Source organism: Pseudorca crassidens, chromosome 16, assembly GCF_039906515.1.
Source record: "Pseudorca crassidens isolate mPseCra1 chromosome 16, mPseCra1.hap1, whole genome shotgun sequence".
NCBI classification, from domain to species: Eukaryota; Metazoa; Chordata; class Mammalia; order Artiodactyla; family Delphinidae; genus Pseudorca; species Pseudorca crassidens.
In genome coordinates this window covers 13,905,524-13,926,235 of record NC_090311.1, presented here as the reverse complement: position 1 = coordinate 13,926,235, position 20,712 = coordinate 13,905,524, and the positions used below count along the sequence as shown (strand labels likewise).

At 38.9% G+C, this 20,712-nt stretch overlaps 2 protein-coding genes across 11 annotated transcripts in view; one reads left to right on the top strand and one right to left on the bottom strand.

The window, feature by feature from the left end:
- ENO4 (enolase 4) overlaps positions 1-9,327 on the top strand; it is a 30,118-nt gene extending 20,791 nt beyond the window's left edge. For all 6 annotated transcript variants that reach the window (XM_067709295.1, XM_067709292.1, XM_067709291.1 and 3 more), the window contains 5 exons: positions 1,770-1,895; positions 3,246-3,441; positions 4,957-5,024; positions 5,537-5,654; positions 7,415-9,327. In XM_067709295.1, the coding sequence (XP_067565396.1) occupies positions 1,770-1,895; positions 3,246-3,441; positions 4,957-5,024; positions 5,537-5,654; positions 7,415-7,545 (639 nt within the window). In that variant the 3' untranslated portion in view covers positions 7,546-9,327. The remainder of the gene's footprint in view (positions 1-1,769; positions 1,896-3,245; positions 3,442-4,956; positions 5,025-5,536; positions 5,655-7,414) is intronic.
- Positions 9,328-10,055: 728 nt separating this feature from the next.
- SHTN1 (shootin 1) overlaps positions 10,056-20,712 on the bottom strand; it is a 101,901-nt gene continuing 91,244 nt past the window's right edge. For 3 of the 5 annotated variants that reach the window (XM_067709285.1, XM_067709287.1, XM_067709288.1), the window contains one exon: positions 10,056-11,787. In XM_067709285.1, coding sequence (XP_067565386.1) covers positions 11,565-11,787 — 223 coding nt within the window. In that variant the 3' untranslated portion in view covers positions 10,056-11,564. The remainder of the gene's footprint in view (positions 11,788-20,712) is intronic. The other 2 variants (XM_067709286.1, XM_067709290.1) reach the window with 2 other exon arrangements.

The window sequence follows — 20,712 nt, the reverse complement described above, 5'->3', positions numbered from 1 at the left end:
ACCATTCTGTCTTCCAGGTCACTTATCCGTTCTTCTGCCTCAGTTATTCTGCTATTGATTCCTTCTAGTGTATTTTTCATTTCAGTTATTGTAGTGTTCATCTCTGTTTGTTCTTTAATTCTTCTAGGTCTTTGTTAAACATTTCTTGCATCCTCTCGATCTTTGCCTCCATTCTTTTTCTGAGGTCCTGGATCATCTTCACTATCATTATTCTGAATTCTTTTTCTGGAAAGCATATCTCCACTTCATTTAGTTGTTTTTCAGGGGTTTTATCTTGTTCCTTCATCTGGTACATAGCCCTCTGCCTTTTCATCTTGTCTATGTTTCTATGAATGTGGTTTTTGTTCCACAGGCTGCAGGATTATAGTTCTTCTTGCTTCTGCTGTCTGCCCTCTCTCAAATTTTAAATATAAAAGTATTTCTAAGTTATTGAAGTTTTTGGAGAATAATTAATAATAGTAATTAATGTCAAATTCAGGGCACATGACCAAATACGATTCCACTTTAATTTGTGATTCTTTTAACTTCAAAGGAAATCTTGAATAGTATATAAGAAAACTAAGTTTCAGCTGACTTTTAAAAGTTTTTGCTTTCCTAAAGAAACTAAGCGCATAAAGGAATATTTAATGTAATTTCGTATTCTTCACATAATCATTGGTTCCTAGGCATACCAGTAAGAGAAATAATTGCATGTTTTCATCAGCAACGTATACCAAGAACTATGAAAATACTGACTGCTAGTGTTAACTAGAATGGGTATTTATTGCTTATATTCAGTAAAATGCTTTAGCTTGATATCAGATAATTCTTACAGTGTTAGTTCAAAATCATTATCACTTCCTCTCTGACAAGATAGGATTGCATATGTTTTGCAGTATAGAAACTGAGAGTTCTTGCTGCTATATTTTATGTGAAAAGACGCATAGAATCTTTTCAATGATGGACTTATTAGGAGCCTGCTTAATTCCAATGGAATCCATTCTATTAGCAGCAACAGGAAGGCATTAATAAATCAAAGAGCCATTCTGGTCCATTCCACCTCCCTCCCAGTACCTAAGTATCCCAGGTGCCATCCCTGGATACAGACTTGGACTGGACATAAGGGTGCTGTGTTTACAGAGACTACACTAGATCCTCCAGCTTTGTTTACTCCTATGCTTAATGACTTGGGGGTGTTCTAGACTTCAAATGAATGGGTTGCACTAGAACTCCACTTTCAAAACAATATTGTTACTACTAGAACTTGCATGCTTGCCTTCATGTAAACCTCTTTACATTTCATGTTGGTTGTCAGTATCTCAAAAGCTTAGCCCCGCTTTCAAATTTTAGAATATTTACAGTAAACAAGCTATTCATTCACTGTGAGCTGAACGATGCTATTTCTAGTGAGTAGGCAGGTCTGCATTGCTATTCTGTTTATGAATTTATGTTATTGCCCATCTATCCAAGCAGTATCTGGCACCACGTTACAAAACTTAAATAAGAAATCACTCCCCTCCTACTCTTTACTCGTTTTTTTTGTGCAGAAGGCTTCATCTGAAGTCAGTGGGAAATCTATGGGGCATCCAGAGGAATGCTGACTTGATTTTCCCAGGTTGACATTTAACATATATTTAAAGTAAAATGCATAGATTTCTCAGGTGAATGTGGCCTGGAAATAATCTGTTTGCAGTCTTTTATATGAAATGAATGAAAATGAATTTGAATCACATCTTTAATGTTTGCAGAATTCATCATTTATCCTTTAATATCTTCCTTATACTTATCAGAGTAAAGGAAAGTATGAAGTGATGATGGGAACCTACAAAAATGCAGCTGAGATGGTTGACCTGTATGTGGAGCTGATCAACAAGTTCCCTTCAATTATTGCCTTAATTGATCCTTTCAGGAAGGAGGTAACAGGATTCAACTTGAATTTTATAATAAAACAGAATAAAATATTTCTTTTGGATCTGTAGATTTGAAATGTGTTGTAATTTGGGCTGGGGCTGAGTTGCTTTATTTTGGCATTTTTGAGAAAAGGCACTTACTAAGCAAATGAATAGCAGAAACACACAGGAGTGTGCCTGTCTATGGAATGAAACAAGTATCTCCCAGCACTTCAGGAATACCTGGGTATTTACAAGCAGCCTAACTGATGGCAGGCGAGCCCAATGTGCTAGCGGGTGTTTCAATAGGTTAATCACATATCATTTCCAAGTGCTCATGGAAACAGGACTTCAACTAGGCCAAATGTTTTTTAAACCTAAATCCAGTTACTATGCATGCATAGAAGTTACAAAGCCATATTTTTAAAAGGTGTGAGATATTGAGGTTTCTGATTTATTCACACTAATGCACCTAATGCATTTTTTCACACTAATGCAGGGTTGTTTATGTGCCATAGAACCCTCTCTTCCTAACCCACTTAAACTTCAAAACTTACATTCTTGATTTTATGAATTTGAGAACCATTAGGTATAGTGAGCAGGTACCCTCTTTGAGACAACTCACCTATTTAAATTTGAGGGACAAAGAGAATGCTGGATCTTACTGGAGCCCCAGGCTCTCTCAGTCCCATCTTTCCTTTCACAGACTGTGCTACACCCCAGCACTTGTGGAAGATGCTGAGCCTAGTTCTTTAATCTTGCCAGACCTATCTTCTGCTTCTTGTCCCAAGGCTCTGGCCACAGCTCTTTTTAATGCGGTAAGATGTACCTGCATGGTCTGTTCTAATGGGACAGGTTGAAATCTGGTACAATGGCTGGGAAGACTGTATATTACTATTTAAATAATGAGCATTTCACTTGGTGGTCTCACCAATAAAAAATAAGGGTGTTGGGAATGAGGGTCTACATCCCCGCAGGCTCATTTCCTTCAGTTTCCTTTTTACCAGAAGTAACACTAAAATCTCCTAACCAGCCAGTCTTCAGCAGCATCATGGATAACACAGTGGGTAGGAAGAGCCTGTGCTTGAACGACATCAGAATTAATGTGGAGAATAGCATTTAATGTGTATTAACATTTTATTCACTAGATCTTCAAGCTCAAATTTAATCACTCTAAGTTTCTGTTCCATGAAGCTTGTTAATTTGTGTGGCTGTGGTATGGGCAACATGAAGCCGCAGATGCAAACAAACCAAGCCCCCCACCCCTGTTTTGTGTGTCTCAGAAAGGTGTGTAACTGATTACGTGCTGTATGATTCCTGTCGTTTTGTGGTGATGTCCCCTACGTTGTAATGATCAGTTCTTAAATATTTACCCAGGACTCTGAACAGTGGGACAGCACCTACAATGCTCTTGGCTCCAAGTGTTACATAATTGCAGGCACCGCATCCAAAAGCATCTCTAAACTTCTAGAGGATGGGAACGTCGGCATCCTCAGATGCAGCGGGCTGATCGTAAAACACACAAATCAAACTACGATGTCCGACTTGGTGGAAATGACCAACCTTATTGACAGTGAGTAAAAGTATAGCTCTGAAAGACTCATAATGAACTTAAATATGCAGTATATCAGTTAATAAAAAGCATGGAATAAATCTTGGAAGAAAAAAACACCCCAACCATTTGTGAGTGATTCGGTACTGGAAAACAAAACGCAGCTTACTACTGATTCACTTCATAATGTTCCAGTAACAGCCCTGCCCGGGGGCGCTCCCCTTCAGGGAGGGCTACTGCAAACAGGTGGCTGAGGCCACAGCCCTCTCAGCTTCACAAGACACCACAGTGATTTTTTTTTCAATCACTAGCCCACAATGGCTTTTTTTCAACTCCTCAAAAGTTTCAAACTTTTTACAGCCTTGAGGTCTTTGAACATGCTGTTCCTTCGGCCTAGAATGCTTTGCCCTGTACCATTTAGTTGGCTAGCTATTCCTTCAGGTCTTTTTCCTTAAATGAAACCTCTTCAGGTCTACATGCCTTCCCTGACTTCCCCCACCCCTCACTGGTTGCTCTGAACCTTTCTTATCCTATATTTTCAATTATAGTACTGTTCACAATTACTTGTAGGCTATTTAACGTCTGGTATCCTCCACTAGACTGTAAACTCCCAGGAGTTCATGGGAGTTTTGTTCACTTATGCACAGGGCCTGAAACATGCATATCGTGAGTGGGTCTCAGGAACTAGGCAGCAGGCTGGTCTCAGACCTGGAGCAGGACTCAGAGCGAGCCTGGCAGCCAAGGGCCTGGGCTGGTGCCAGAGGATGGAATGAAATGCCTGTAGTCCCTTAGCATGCAGGCTGCCCTGGTCTACGGCCCAGACAGGGTGGCGTGCAGGTGGTGGATGGAATGCCCCAAGGCCTGGTCTTTCCTCCCGGGCCTACCTCTCAAGCAGCCATTCTGTCATCCACTCCAGATAGCTGCTGGAACTCCTGCCTGTAAGACACAACTCTGTCACCATAGGAAGAACTTTGGCTTTGCAGTCTTGTAGACTGTGCAAATTTTAAGGGGTTTTGAGATCTTCAAGTGATTGATTAAATACTATCAGCACTGCTTTCCTAATAAGTTAACATTCAGAACGACAGATTCCTTTGAATAAAATTTTACATGAATTGTGAAATCCATTATTTCGGCATATGATGGCCTTGCACTTACTGTATATTTTGACTCAAAGATGCACATTGAACATGATTGACCTTGAATTGTGTCTTACAGCTTAGAAATGCATCAGTCTAATTTGAGCATTTTCCCTCTACAGTGGTAATAATGGTGCCTCTTACAATTTATGGTATGTTAAATTTGATGAAACATGGCATTCATTTAGTATTTATCATCTAAACTACTGCAAAGGGGTAAACAAATAAAATCAGGGTAGTAAAAATGCAAACGTTTGGGTTAGAATTCTCAGGTGGTCAAATAATTGACTCTTCGCAGTTTTAAATCTCTGGCAAATTTTAAATTTTGATCCCAGAGGCTCATATATTTGATGATTGTTTCCATACGATCTAAAACTGAAAAGAATTCCTCTGCTCATAGGTAAGAAGCACATCGCTGTCTTTGGAAGTGCAGAAGGAGAGTCGTCTGATGACAGCCTTGTCGATTTGGTAAGTGCTGAAAACCGGTCAATTGCAGAATTGCCAAGACACTGCTTTTATCCCGAATTGGTATTTCAGAGAAAGGCGGTCTGTGGCAGAGAAAGTCATGTAACCTTTTATGAAACAGACGTGCTTCCTCCCAGAGAGCTAATCTTTGAACTTTTAAAAAGAAGAAAAATTGAAGTCCTGGTAAAATGATGAGCACACTTAAATGGCTGGGGTGTGCACGTGCAATCTTACCTCCTAAAATGAAGTAAGGAAGGCCAGAACGCTCTTAGATAAAAATCAGCATGCTTACATGACTAGTAGAGCATCTGATGTACAGTCACACTATCTCTCTACCTTTGACACTTTCAGCTTACAAGCAGGCCACTTTACTCATGTAACAAAATGAGAAATTAATTTAATGAGAGCAAAAACAAAACAGCACACAGGGGCAGTGTCCTTTCTCCCTAAAGAACTGTTTTTAGTTTAGCAAAATATGACTCCATTTAAAATAAGCTGTTCCCTCACCTCTTTAGGCCGTTGGACTTGGTGTCCGGTTTATCAAGTTGGGAGGTCTTTCTCGTGGCGAACGGGTGACTAAGTACAATCGCCTCTTTACTATAGAAGAAGAACTTGTCCAGAATGGAACACTGGGTATGTGCTGCTTTCTTGCTTAGTTTCACTTAGCCATGAATAAGAGAACAAAGATTGGGAGATGGGGGAATAGAAGTCTCTCGGCAGGAGGGCAGGGAAATCCAAAGACTATAAATAAGTGCTGACAAAACTAGGATGGCATTTGCCACGTGTATTGTTTTCTTAATGGATCATCTATTTACCTGAATGTTTAAAACTCTAGCCCTAATCTTGATGAATAGGCTGTGTGATGCTTTTCAATAGACTTAATTGATTGGAATTTCCAAGCCTACCTTTTGTTATGGTCCAAATTATACTTAAGGTTTTTCTGCACAGCCCAGGAAAGTTAAAGGTGGATGTTTTCCTGGTGGTTCTTGGCAACAACTCGTTTTACTCAAGTAAATAGCATGTTAATTTAATGTACCTTGGAAAGGCTATGGTCTCAAGAGAGATGAACCAATCATTTACGACATCAAACTTTGTAAATTTGCATGGGTAGAAGCACCTTATGTACTGGCTAACTGGAGAGCAACACCCCAAATATACATTTTTACTCTATATATTACTGACTGATAGCCAAAACAAAGCATGCAAAGACATTTAAAGAGACCAATAGTTGTCTCTGAAATTCTGAAACTATTTTGTATTTTAAAATAGAATTGATATACTGCAAAAAAGTATGTTAATTAAGCAGTGCTGACATACTTGTATACCATAAATGAAACTATTAAATGAGATAGATGTATTATAGAATGTATTGTGGAACATACCGATTATTAAATATGAAAGCAAGGAAGTACTATTTTGTGACTAATAGGAATTTCTTTAAAAGCGACCAAGAGAAATAGTAATTATTAATTTGTCACGTTTAACATAGGTAATGACCTTGTTTTCTAGAAAACAAAGATATAATTGGGAGACTATTTCTAAGTCATGCGAGGGCAGTCAAAATTTACTTTGTATTGTTTAGTGTGTAACAGTCAAAAGTTACTTTGTATTGTTTAGTGTGTAACATGAAGGCTTGTTTTTTCAAATAGGTGAAATTATATTGTTCCTACATATCAGTCTGATTTTTTGTCATCCTGACTTGTGGAAGCTTTAGGTTCCTTCAGTGACCTATCACATTTCCAGCCAGACTTCACCACGAGGGAAACAGCTGCTTCAGGGCATCAAAAAGGACTCTAGTGACTGGAGGCCCAGCCCCTCCCTGGTGACAGTGCCAGCCCCTGAGCATTCCGGAATGGATTAACAGATTAATGAGGATTTCGCTGACATTGGCAGTGGTCAATAAATATGAAGGGGACCAAAAAACTGGAAAACCAAATCACTGCACTGAGAGATTGAGTAGGAAATCTTGTCAGAAGCTCAGTCATTAAAACACTCTCCCTGCCCAGAAACACGTGGAACCTGACTGGAATAGTCTTAAGTCCTCAGTGGTTTACCTTGGAATAGTTAGTTGGCAATGGTCTGTCTCACGCAGAGTACCAGCCTTTCCTCTAGTTCATCTTCCTCTTATCCTTTGCTGCTCAGCCTCTTCCCAAAGTCTGCTGTAAACCAAATGTTCCAGAATGTTGTCTAAGGGTACACTGCAAACTCAAGTGTATTGCAGTTAATGTATAAACAATGACATGCCCACTTTAAGGTGGTTCTACAATCCTTCCTAATGGTGATGTGACACCTCTGGACAGTTCTAAAGATGATCTCCTTTAAATCATGTAACAAAGAACGTCAAAATTGGCACCACTGGATTAGACAGTAAAACTTATTGTTGTTTTTAATAGGTTTCAATGAAGAACACACATTTTTCTACTTGAATGAGGAAGCCGAAAAGGCTGCCGTGGCTGGTGAGCTTCCTGAGCCCCCGGAGCCCATCTTCGCCACAGAAGTTGTGGAGGAATCAGCCAAAACATGAGTGTCTTCCAGACGTGCTGCACACGCCCCAGCTGACAGACACACCACTGTATTATTATTAGACTGGGAGCTCTCAAGTGTGTCTTCATTTTGGTTTTGCTCTAAAACTTCACTAACTCGTGTGCTTTTTCTTCTTTTAATTTCACTGTTTGGTGAAATACAGAGACAGTATTTTGCCCGGAATTATACCTGTGAACCTTGTCTTCTGGCCATCACATTCCTATGGGGATCTTGTTTGTATACGAGCTCTCCTGTCCATTTTGGGGGGTCATGACCTAGTAAAAGAGTACAATATTTTTGCCACCAACTCCACACTCAGTTCAAATACCTCATACTTTACAAGTCAGAACATTTCTGAAAAAAATCTTTCACGCTAGGAGCTCTCTCTGCCAGGAAGGTGTACATCTTCTGTTTCACGGATTTTTTAAGAGCGAATAGCTTCCTCTCACTTTCCTACCCTTAATTCCCTTTTCTTTGGTTCCCATCTCTTTCTAAATTTTAGTTGTTCATCTATCATTTATATCTTTGGGGGTCTCCTCAGATCCTTTTTGGAACAAGAATGAGCATAAGTGAGTAAACACATCAATGAATGAATATTCTTAAAGCAATTAAATGCCCAATCATTTTTACTATAGCATCTAGTAGGTGATTAAAAATGATGCAACATATAGATTGGCTGAATTGTCTCTTCTGAAAGCCAGTATCAGGGTTATAGCAGAGGATGACCAGAAATAAACATATTCAAACACATACCTATAGACATAATATCCAACTGCTTTATATGATTTAGATTCTCTGTTCAAACTGTTACCTTTTGTCTTTCCCCCAAATTATATAAATTGCTATGTACTGACCTGTGGGAGAGTTGGCTAAGTTTAGATTTCTGATATATTCCATAAGTTTTTACTAAGCATACTGAGGACCTCTCCTTTTGAAGAGTACTAAGAGGGGAAGGTAATGGCCTTACGGCAGAGCCAAGGCCTTACTCTAAAAGCAGTGATTTAAAATAGGTTCAGTTGCAGATTCTCTCAGAGCACAGGGCAGGAGAACTGGTTGGTATCACTCTAAGTTGGGAGAACTGTGTCACAGTTTGTTGTTGCTACTGCCTTTCCCGATGCTTAGCAATAAACAATGGATGAGTGTTCAGATAGCCTCTGCACATGTACACACACACACACACAGACGAAATATGGGAGATCGTATGAGAGTATGCCCTGGAAATGTGACAAAAATTATAATTAAATGAATGAAACTAGAGAAAAAAGGTAGAACCAAGTTAATAACTGAATAACTACATTAAACTAACCAAAGAGGTGATTTATTACCTCACCAAGTCAACACTTTAATTTCAGCGCTGAGCACAGCCTACTCACCGTTTCCTTACTTAAGGATTGGGGTCACCAATGGATGTGTAGCATTTCAAGTTTTTGAAAGTGATAAGCATTGTTTCTATTTATATATTTTCTCTCTCTCTCTACATATATGTTAAAGGATATAAATAAATATAAAACATATATATATGGAATCACATGTAAAGAGATGAAAGAAACTCATCATACCCTATATTAAAAAATGGCAGTGGGACTGGGAAATGTTAGTGCTCCGAAGAAACTTCAAACCAAATCCAATCCTTAAGGGCTGCCTGATGATCTTCCTAAGGTCAGCGATGATAAGAGACAGTTATCCATTCTCCACAACTTATTGCCATATAAACTGAACCTGTTCCACGATGAAAGTGATTAAACATGTATAGTGTGCGTTTATAAAAATCATCCGAACTTTGTTTTTAAGATTCTGTGATACAGACTATACACTATACCTAACATACAACCTAAAAATGGTCTGAAAGATTAACAATAATCTCTACCTGTACTACTCCATTTCTAACAAACATTTACTGTTAACAAAACAGGTGAGGAAGGAGGAATTCCTGGCGAGTAGCCAGAGCCAAAACACGCATCTTGTTTTCCTCAACAGGCCAATCAAGGCGGGTGGTTACAGCCCTGCTAATTCCCTCCACAGGACTGATCAACGGCTGAAACCACTGTAGGTGAGGAGTTTATGTGAGACTACCTCAGATACAAAAGGATGCTAGAATTAATTTTAGCAAATTAATTTTAAATGCTTTGTGATGTTGGTGAAGAAATAAGCAGCTCAGAAAAGGCAAGAACACTTTCAAAATACTGCACCAGTGACTAAATGTTGCTTGGTCCAGCTAACACATTTCACAAATGGTTAACTCCTTACCCTGGAAAGGGTGTGTGATTAAATATGGAATGACAAGTGTACATATTTTTATATTCCTAAATATGTGTAAGACACATGCCAGCAGACTGATAACAGACACAGGAATGCAGAAAGCAGGAAGAAACAAAGAATAGAATTCCTCAAAATAAACCATTTTGTGGATTATTAAAAATTACTAAAGTTATAAAGTCTTACACAATTTTCATATTAAAGAATGTCAAGTTTGGGGAACTAAACCAAAAATGTCAATAACCACAATTGACCTTTAATAGGAAACTGTTGGTGCTTTTTAATAAGTGTGGTGAGGAGAGTTCAAATCACAGCATAACAGAACTTGTTTAAGTGAATTAATGCAGTTTGTAGTTAGTATATCATATAGCAGTATTATTCAATTAGGGGAAATCACAGTTGAAAAACATTACATTTTAATTCCCTATGAGTAAACTGATAAGTAACTGTAAAATCATCACTGGAAAAACATGGAAACAATCAAGCATAACGAGCCTACAGAAAGATAATTATCTCCAAATTTAGGAAGTACATTTACCTGCCTATTCACCTTTTCAAGCCTATGTTTAGCATACGTGCAAAATAAAATACAACTACTGCAATTATTACTATCATTTTCTTTTGCCCTTAGGTGAGAAACACCTGACAGCTTCATGCTGAGCTATGCTAACAAAACGAAACCTTTCACTTTCTTTAATAGTAAAATTACCATTACTGAATCACTGTCATAAAAAATGCACTCAAGTACATTACCACTTATTTTAAACAAACACCAGTTTTGAAACAATCAACTTTGAAAAGCTGCATAAGTGTTTTTTTTAATCCCTGATTACATTTGTATTACTCACTGTGGTAGACTGAAACATTGTATTTTTAGAGACTACCACCTAATTTCTTTAAAGAGAACAACAGACCTGTGTAATGTAGAACAGCAGTGAAGCAAGACAATTGTATGCCTGTCACCCATCTTCACTGTACATAAGAACTGTGATAAAATATGGTCCTTGTGCCACATGAGTCCATGAGAAAACAATTAACTCACAGCACAGAGCACGCGGCTTATCAAGATAATACTCTATTAATTCAGGGTTTGGACTTTCACCTCAGTTCTGCCTTCTGGCCACTAGAGCCTTCCCCTCAAAGTCCTTGGGAGGCTGTGGACACAATCAATAGTATGTGTTTTGCATCCCACAGTTAATAATGTGTGTAATTAACACTGGGTATGGGACTACTAGTTTGACATCAGCTCCTGAATTTTAAGCTTATCTCAGTATATCCTAGAAAGCAATTTGTATGCCACAGTGCCTAACCATTTCCAAGCTACTGAAGTTTCTCCATCAAAAAAGGATCAGACCCAAAACAGAAGCTTCTTTGGGGGCTTTTAAAATCACCTTAAGCTAGTCACTTCTGTTTATCCAATTACACACAAGTGCTGCAAACTTTCATCATTACATTTGATTAGTGGTATGCACATTACCTAAAAAGATGACATGAATTTTTTGTAAACTTCTAAAAGAAGTCACACTTAATACAGTAACTAGAAAAAAATCTTATCCCTATAAAGATTTAAAAAACTACAAAGAATGTGTACTTTGCTAAATAGCTTACTTATAAGTGAACTTACAAAAGTGACATCAAAAAAGAACCTATACTCTGAATACAGTGACAAGAACAGAATGTCTATAGCCCTTGCCAATACACCAAAACTAAATCATGTGCTTGTTGAAAAGGACTTCTGAACATATCCACCTTCTGGTTTATGGATCAGCAGTTGGAGCTGTCTGTATCTCTTATTTTTTCAACACTGTCTTCTTTGTCTTCTGGTTTAATTTCACCTTCATCATCCTTGTGTTGAGCTGGATCTTTTTCAGCGACCTGGTCTTTGGTTTGGGGTTCATATGTGGAAACAGGATCTAAAACTACAACTGGTTCAGCTTGTTTTTCACTGCCAATGTATTGTCTCCTGCATCCAGTGTTACTGGGATGCCTAGGGGATGAACAGTTAAACAAAAAAATTAAAAGCAGAGAGAGAAAACATTTATCTTTCAGATTCCTGGATTCAGATGAGCAAAAACCCCAAAACGTTCTAAGTCTAATCAACATGCAAAAAGTGGTCTTTGAGGTGCCAGCCATTACAAAAAAAAAAAGCTATTAGATTACATATTAGGAGCACAAGGCCAGAAGACGGAAAAAGAGCAATTAACTGCATAAATGTTAAAAAGCCAAATGCACCTACCTGCTTAATTGCATGCTCTTCTCACAGAAGCACAAAGCTCACGGATACTCTGTGCCACCTCCCCACTGCCTGCCGCCCCCAGACTCCTGTCCCACCCCCACTTAGCTGGAAGGAGCGAGTTAACCCCTCCCTTGTGTGCCGGGGTACATGTGATTGCAGATTAGTTCTAAGACTGCAGCAAGGAGGGAAATAAACCACTCCCATCCCTGATGGGCAGCTGAGAGATATGCCAGCTGCTGCCATTACTGGCAAGAACAACTCTGGTCAGACCCGTGGAGGTATGAGGGAAGGAACAAAAGCAGATAGGAGAATCCAGAGAAGAAGTTGAAATGCTAAGTTACCATACACTTTTTCTAAAAAAGGAGAATCATGTTTGAGAAATTTCTTATTGAATTTCAAATGCAGTTTCTTTTTCCACTGAGGTTCCCTTTCTTCTCTTCTAAGAAGCTACTGCTTCTCAAGCTAAATGGGCAACAATTTCCTTGTGGAAACAGATGTCCTGAAACACTCTTCTCTTTTCACGTGTCAGGAAATTAGGCTGTGGGCACCTAGTCCTCTCAGAAGTCAGGTCAGAAGCCATCATCTGAAGGTACTGGACTGCTGACCTGATGCCTGGAGGTTGAAGGGTGTGTAGTAGGCAGGGCAGAGGCTATTCAGACTTATCTGGTCTTCTTGGCAAATGCTGGGATACTAACCATGACCCAGCACGCCACTGTCCCACTTCCACCTCTGGATGTCAGGATGTGTACTGATGAACTGTTGGCCAGGGTCTGCCCATTGCTCTACCAGCCCCTCACCAGGACTTGATTTCTACTATTCCCTGACCCCTAGCTCAGATCTGCTGGTTAGACACTCTCTTACCACCTAATACTTGTCCCTTGTTGGATTTACCACAGTTATAATTAAATACTGGCAACCAGCTGTTTAATGTCTCTCTCTTCAAATAAAATGTAAACATCCATGAGGTGGACTGTTCAGCTTTGTTCACAGATCTATGCCATCCGTTTGTGGAGTAAACAAATGAGCAAATACTAATGAACTACTGTGTGTGAAAGGCTCAGAATGAATGTGCAGAAACCAAGGCTTTGGTGTGAGTAGGTCTGAAGGTCTCTCTTATACAACAGAAGTAACAGAACAAATGATCAACTATTGAGACAAAGTGGCCTGCACGATCCAGCCACAGGTACCAAAACTCAAACCCAGTGACCTCAGTTTCATCACCTGGTACTATGAGATCTGTCCAAATGTCTGAAAACCACTCCATAGGGCTATCCAGTTCTACCATGTGACTTGATCATCATTCATAAGTGACTAGCACATAACTGTCTTCTTTGGAGGCCGTAAAAGCAAAGAGATGACCTGAGAGGAAAGCTATACTATAGTGAGGACAGATTCCTTTATTTTTGCCTGGATTTGTCAACACCCTTGTCATTAGAAAACACCATGACACTGCCCATCTACCTTGGCCCATCCACTTCTCAAGATATCTGTTACTGTGCGTTGGGAATCAATATGGGATGTAGTTGGTATCTGGCTTGACTTTCTCTGACCCAGGCAACACCTGGAAAGCTCAGTCCATTAGGGTATGGTCTGAGAAGCAAAACCCCCATGAATGGCATAAAGGATTCATTATAGGCATTAGACCTCAGGCAATGGAGCGAGTGAGTTAGTTAGGCAGTCTACGTGAGTCTGTTGCCTCTGTGTATTATGCTGGGCCTGAAATCAGCAGGTCTTGCAGCTGAAAAGGAACTTGGGTGAAAAGTGGCAAGAAGCTGAGGACAAACCAGAGCAGCACCTGTCTTTCACAGTCACCAATCCCGATGATGCAGATGAGCTGCAGGATAAACTGGAGCCCTTCCACATGGAATTTGCACATGCACCTGGCCTAAGATTTGGGGAAGCTGGAAGGGAGATGTGGGGAGCTGGAGAAACTGTGGGCCAGCTGTGCCACATGCCAACTAGGTGACAACGCGCATGAATTGTAAAAGAGCCTGCCCTACGCAGACTTTTGGGAGCATTAAAAAAAAAAAAAGACTATTATGTCACTCCCACTTTCTAAATCTCGTGCAAATTTCTCCTGTAGACAACCCTAACCTGGAAACAAATGGGAAAGGGAATTTTCAGAAATGAAGTTCCAAGTTCTGGCCTAGCTAAAGTTGTTACAGTCAAAGCCACACAAAGTCTGCTGGTCAAGTCCCCAGTGTGGTTCCACTACCCTGGGTCTAAGCCTCATTGTATAGAAGCCAGCCAGTCTGCTCTACGCATGCAAAGGAAGTATCCATCTCATTCTAGGTGAGCAACTTCCATCAACCCATACTGACCTTCATCACTTTTGTAGAACTACCATGGAAGTTCTCATGCCCATGTGTGTCTGCAGATGAAGGGGTGGTAAACACATCCTAAAATGCTTTCTTCATCAGCTGGAGGCTGAAAACTTCGAGGGAGCTCTCAGGGCTCCACAACAGCAACAAATGATGTTGACTGAACTGAAAACTCAGAAACTTTGTATTGCCAGGCTGAAACTGTCCTGGAATTGTCTCAGTCCAGAGAACTGTTCTTTCCTGAAGTAGGCTTCTTAATAATAGATTAATCTATTATTAAGTCACCTGTACACTCCAATTTGAGAACACCTTTATTATCACTGAACTTGGCACAGTGGAAAATTATGTGTTGAGAATCAGAGTAACTACTTTCTTGAAGATAATGACCACTGACTTGGAATCCCAATGGCTTAAGGCTAAAAGGGACTATGGCAATCATCTAGTCCAACTAGTCCTTTTACAGATGAGGAAAATGAGGTTTGGAGAGAGGGAAAGCCTGACCTAAAATTATACAGCTTATCAGTGGCAGAGCCAGGACAAGAATCAGAAGCTCCTATCTTCCTGTTCCTGATTTTTCCACAACATCACACAGCTATTTACCAAAGGCATCTTCCAAAAACATGATAATGATGCCACAGGCTGATTCTGGCATGTTTACTGATTCTTTCTGAATCCCTGTTTTCAGCTTCATCTTTCAGAACTATAAATATAAAATCCATCCCTTCAAGCTACCCCTCGTTTTTTGTTGGTTTTTTTTTTTCCTTTGTGACTTAAAGCTAGCTCTTCCTGGTTTGACATCATTAAGTCCATTCCTGGTTCCCATGGGGAGCTGCCCAGGGCTCCTTCTGGAATGAAGGGCCTTCCTCCTAGGCTTCATTTCTAACTCCATTCCCATCTCATGGGAAGAGCCAGAAAGCTCCATCAGTGATGTTGCCAAGAACCCAGGCTCTTGCTCTAGGCAGCCATAGTGGCAGGTTCTACAAGGTTAAATCTGAAGCTTCTCCCCCAAGGTGAAAATCCCAGCTGCTCAAATGCAACAATCCAATGGGAATTGCCGTATACTATTATTCCATTCAATTTTTCTTCTTTAATTCTTCATCTAAGAGCAATGACCACAAATAAGGAATTAAAATTCAGTATTCATAAAACGTACGGCAGACCTTCTCCTGTATGCTGCAAAATCTCCAAGTAAACCTTAAATTTTATAGGTGACATAAAGACTAAAATCATGGAATGTTCAGTCTGAGAGGGATTACTGACATGAACTAGTCCAGCCTTTTCATTTGTCAGGTGAAGACACCAAACAAGAGTGAGTTACATGATTTGTCCAAGGGCACACAATTTGTTAACAGCAGATACAGGATTAAAATTGTGGACTCTTGACTTCCTGTCCAGTACTTTTTTTTCTTACCACAACATACTGCTTGTGATTTTTAACCCAATCAAATAGATATTTTCATGGGTCATTTTAAATCATTTGTTAAGTGCTATTTCAAGACAAAAAGAAAAACCCAAAAGCAAAATAAAAGCTAGGAGACAATATATCAATCTATACCACTCTGTGAAGCCTGATGCCCAAGTACAACTTGATTGCTCTTTTACAAAGCAGTTACTTCTCCCCCACCTGCAAGAGGGCCAGAGGTAGGGCTGGGGCAGGTGAGGCCACCTGCTGACTCCAACTGGTACTGGTACCAGAAGAATCAGAACAGCTGCAAACGGTATTGCCAAAGTTGAACTTTATAGTAAAGGGACTCAGTGACTTATCAGACTGTGTTACAGGAGATGAAATTGCAGCATTCGAATTTTTAAAAAGCACATCATGGTTTGCATTCAATGAAATTCCTTTCAAAATCGACTTTCCACATTCCAATTATATTCAGCAACATTCGAGCTAACATTTCAGCTGCAATTCAAATTAACTAATGCCCAAAAGAGTCCTAATAGACATGGTTCTGAGCTCAACTGAATACAATCAAAGCTCACGAAATGAAGGGGGAAAATGCTTATTTCATGCAAATTCTGCATATCACTCAAGCTTAATTCTACTGATAATATAAAGGTGGGACATTTTGAACATTACAGTGAATGAAACTTTTAAGCAGTGAGAGTTATTTTATAAAATGCTACCTCTGAAAAGCTGACTGCCAAACAGTGTAAAAATGGTTTGAGGCATAAATGTCAAGTTCATTTCTATTTCACTTCTGAGGTAACTATCTTTCAAATCGCAACAGCTGGACTATTTAACACAATCTGGTGAATCAAAGTATAGTTCTTCTCTGGTCTCCCAGTGGGACGCCTGCATTAGTCTGTGGCAGCCATCCAACAGATGACGCACAGCCGGATGGTCTGAACTCTGTTTCATTTACAATAAAAATGGATAAAGCTACAATCATATTTACCACCTTCAAGGACAGAAAACGGCAAGATTTAAATTTGTCTTTATAAAGTAGTTTCCTGGGAAAACTCCAAAGAGGAAGTCAGTTTTATATCCTCCCTTGTGTAAAAATAAGAAGTCTTACTTTTTTTTCCCCCCAAGCCCTTTATACAGTTACTACAGCAGTGAACAGTAGTGGCATTACAACAGAGGTAGTTTTTATTGTTTCTCTCAGACATCCTATTTTTCAGGATATTTTAACACACTTATCCAAAACTTACCAAAATAAAATTTCAAACATAAGATGAAACTTTCTATATTATTGCTAATTCTAATACTTTTAAATATAATGAAGGTAGAAAAAACGAAGCTAATTTCTTTTGGCTTTGTGTACCTTTTGAAACTGCGTTTTAGTGCAAAGAATAAATTAGTTTGCCAATTTGGGTCAGCTTCTATTTGAGGGAAAAATAGATAGCATTTAAATTATGAAAAATAATATTGGTAAACAACAGAATACCGCCATGGTTGAAAATCTGACATCAGCTTCTAGATGCTAATTTGCCATAAGATTAACAAGAATTCCTTTTTAACAGAGGTAACAATGGCTGGGCAAAGACCTCTGTGTCCACACTGAGCCATAGTTTCTTTGGTGGAAAAACTGCAGCACAGCCATCTCAGTGCACGGGTTATATCTCAGACCACAGTGCACGTTACGAAGGCTTGTCCCAGTTCTTTTATTCTTCTAGCGTAAGCTGGACTGTGCACATTTACAGATTCCAAAATACACTGGGCAGGGAGGCTCAGGAAACTGGACCATTCTCGCCAGCAAAATCAATGATAAAGCATGAACTACGACTGATTTTAGCACAGGCAAAGATTCTTAAATGTGTATGATACTTCTTTTGGCTACTTTTTAAGCTTTTTGTAATTTTGTACAACTTTAAGTCACCATGGAAAATCCATTGAGATCTCAGCTATGAAATGTGAATATTATTTAAAAGAGATATTTTAAGGAACATAAAGGCTTCCACAAGAGACACCATATATAAATAACACTGGCTCCTCAAGAAAGCTGCCATGCACAGAATGTTTGCATTTTCATTCTTAATTTTCAGAGCAATGTTTTTTAAATTTTAAAAGATTTTTCTTTAAATTTACTATATTATATACTTTAAACTCTCTTTTAAGACAGGAAGTCATGAAGCATTCAGTGTGTTACTTTTCATACAGTTATATGACAAAATATATTTTAAATGAAAAGCATTTATCAGGTTTCAGAAATTAAGTCAATTTATCCTCAGATCTGAAATTGCATTTAAGTTTTAGCCAGACTTCTATTTGAATAAATTTTAAGTCTCCACTACTCCACTATATAAAAATAAAAGGAAACACAAATACTGCAGACTATTGAAAGATGTTTTAAAAAATGACAAAGCACCAAAAGCAATATGGTTCTCCATGGAGAAATGATATATTTTATGCTAAGTCTCTTAAAATCATAGGTGTTTGCAACTGGAGGCAAATGTTAGAAGGCAATTAATTCTTTGAGAGAATTGACAATTACTCAGCAGCATTTTAACAATTATTTTGAGATTTACGCAAGAGAACTTTAACACTAGGTGTAATATAGCCTCAACAATTAATGTGGAAGAAGCTGCTGTCTGTAAGGCAACTCAGAACACCTGTAAGACAAAACTGACAGGCGGATCTTCTGGGCAGCCCACAGGAAAACTCCTTTGGAGGGGGGAGGAAAAAGAGACTGAGTGAGATCTCAACTTCCAGAACATCCAGTTCTTCTGCTAATTTTGTTGTTAAAACTTAATTGTCCATGTACAGGAACACATGGAGAACCTTTGTAGTAGTGCTTTGCTGAGCAGAGCTGTTTCCTGCAGTGTCAGTACACAATTCAGCCGTACTAAGATTACAGTTGAGAGCACAGCAAATCCTTTAATTGTATAAGAGCATCAGATTAAGCAGTAACTTCCATGCAGTTCATTTGCTAGCTAGTAGTCTCTTCTCAGAAACAAATGTTTGCTAAGTACAGGGAAGGTGCCCTCCTTTCTCGCACCATGCATGCAAATACACATATGCACACATACACAAAAGGAGAGAAAAGAGGAGAGGAGGAGGGGAGGAAATGGTAGAGTTGGGAGTAACAGGAAGAAAACCTATTCTTTCCACCACAAGCACTAAAAACTTCTCTATTTTCCATCTGAACAAAATGTTGACCCAAATCCCTCTAAAGTAAGTGAAGAATCTCAATTTCTATTTGGTAACATATTTCAAAAGCTCAGATTCTCCAGCTGCAATGCAAAAGAGCAATACTTTTCAATTTCATTTACAAAAATTAATCTTACAAGAATTAATCTGTGCGGGGCCACAGGTCACACGTATTTAGAGACACCACAGACCTAGAAATTAAATGCAAATTAAAATAAAAATGGCTGCACTGGAAACGGTCATTTTTCTACTGAAATTGAAGTCCTGTAATTGCTACATAGGTTTTTGTTTTTTAAATTCTTCTAGGGCACAATGTGACCCGTTTTGACCTCCCAAACAAAAAAGGCAAGCTAGCCGCCTGTCTGATGGTTGAAAAGGAAATTTTAAAGAGCTTGATAAAGCTTAGAGTTTTGGGGAGCTCTGGGGTTGAAGAGGGGCATGATGAATTAGAGAAGTATTAACTGGAAGGGTCTCTGGCAATTGTGGCTTAAAAGCATCTTTGAGAACGACCAAGAGATGAGGACACAGCTATGAAATCACTGCAAATCACACCAGTTACAATGGAAACTGGGTTCTCCCCTTTGAAGCAAGGTTCTAGAGATGTAACTAGGTGAAATGACAAATCATCCTTGAGGTTGACTCCCTTGTTTAACTGTAACTGTCAGGCGGATATTCACCTTTCTGAAAGTAATTAATAGAAAAAGTGAGCACAGATGAATAAAGCTCAATACAGACAAGTAAGGCCACTTCTAGATGAGACTGTTCAGAGACAAAAAAGCAAGACTGTGAGAACACAAGATACTCTTGGGTCTCTGCCTGATTGTGATGTAGAACTCTTGTAAGATCTGCTTGTCTCTTTCTCCATACTGCAGGCCCATTTGTCCTGCCTTTCTTTAAAACAGAGATGTTCTAAAATATGATGACAATGGACACTACACCACAAACTCAAAGGAGCTAACCAGTAATTGACCAAAGGTGGAGCTGACTCACAGAGGTGCAGCATAAAGTGGATGCAACAGTGAAATTTATTTGGGGCTGTAGAATGTATGTTTTAAAACAACTGTATTCACAGTGATTCATCTTTATATTGTCATATTATCATTTAGTAAAACACCTTTCTAATCCAGTGGTTCAAGTCAGGTATTTTCAAGGTATTTGACTTCTGGGAATGAACTAATCTTCAGCATGTTTGAAATGTAAATAAATAAAAAATGTGTACATGAAACTTATGCCAAAGATTAAAGGAGCTTAGGCTGGTATTCTAATATGGTAATTTCCAAAAGTTTATTTGTGAAGCATGCCCCTTTATTGGCCATTTGACATGAAAAACACTAAAACAATTTCTTTCCAAATCTCTTTTAAGTCTTCTTGCTAATTCAGATTGGCTCTCCTTTTCAGAATTCTTTGCTTTACTGGGTAACATTTTCTTCCCTTGGCAAAAGATATATTAATTGCTTAGTTTAGCCTTAGGAAGAGGAAAGAAAAAGGAAGAGATGACACTATCTGTGAGTATGTAGGGTCAGAGGAGCAGGATGTGAATAGGGCAAATGGAGCAATTTAACTACAGAATCATTGCTTCCTACAGAAGAAACCTTAGAGTCATTTTCTTCCCTTCCATTCCTACAGCTCTTAATACACTCAACGCAGTATGCTATAGCTCAAAAGCATGGGCTCTGAAGTTAGAATGAAGAAGGTTCAAATGAAATCTGACCCAATTATCGATTAGGAACAGAATTTTGGGCAAATTGTTTATGTCACTAA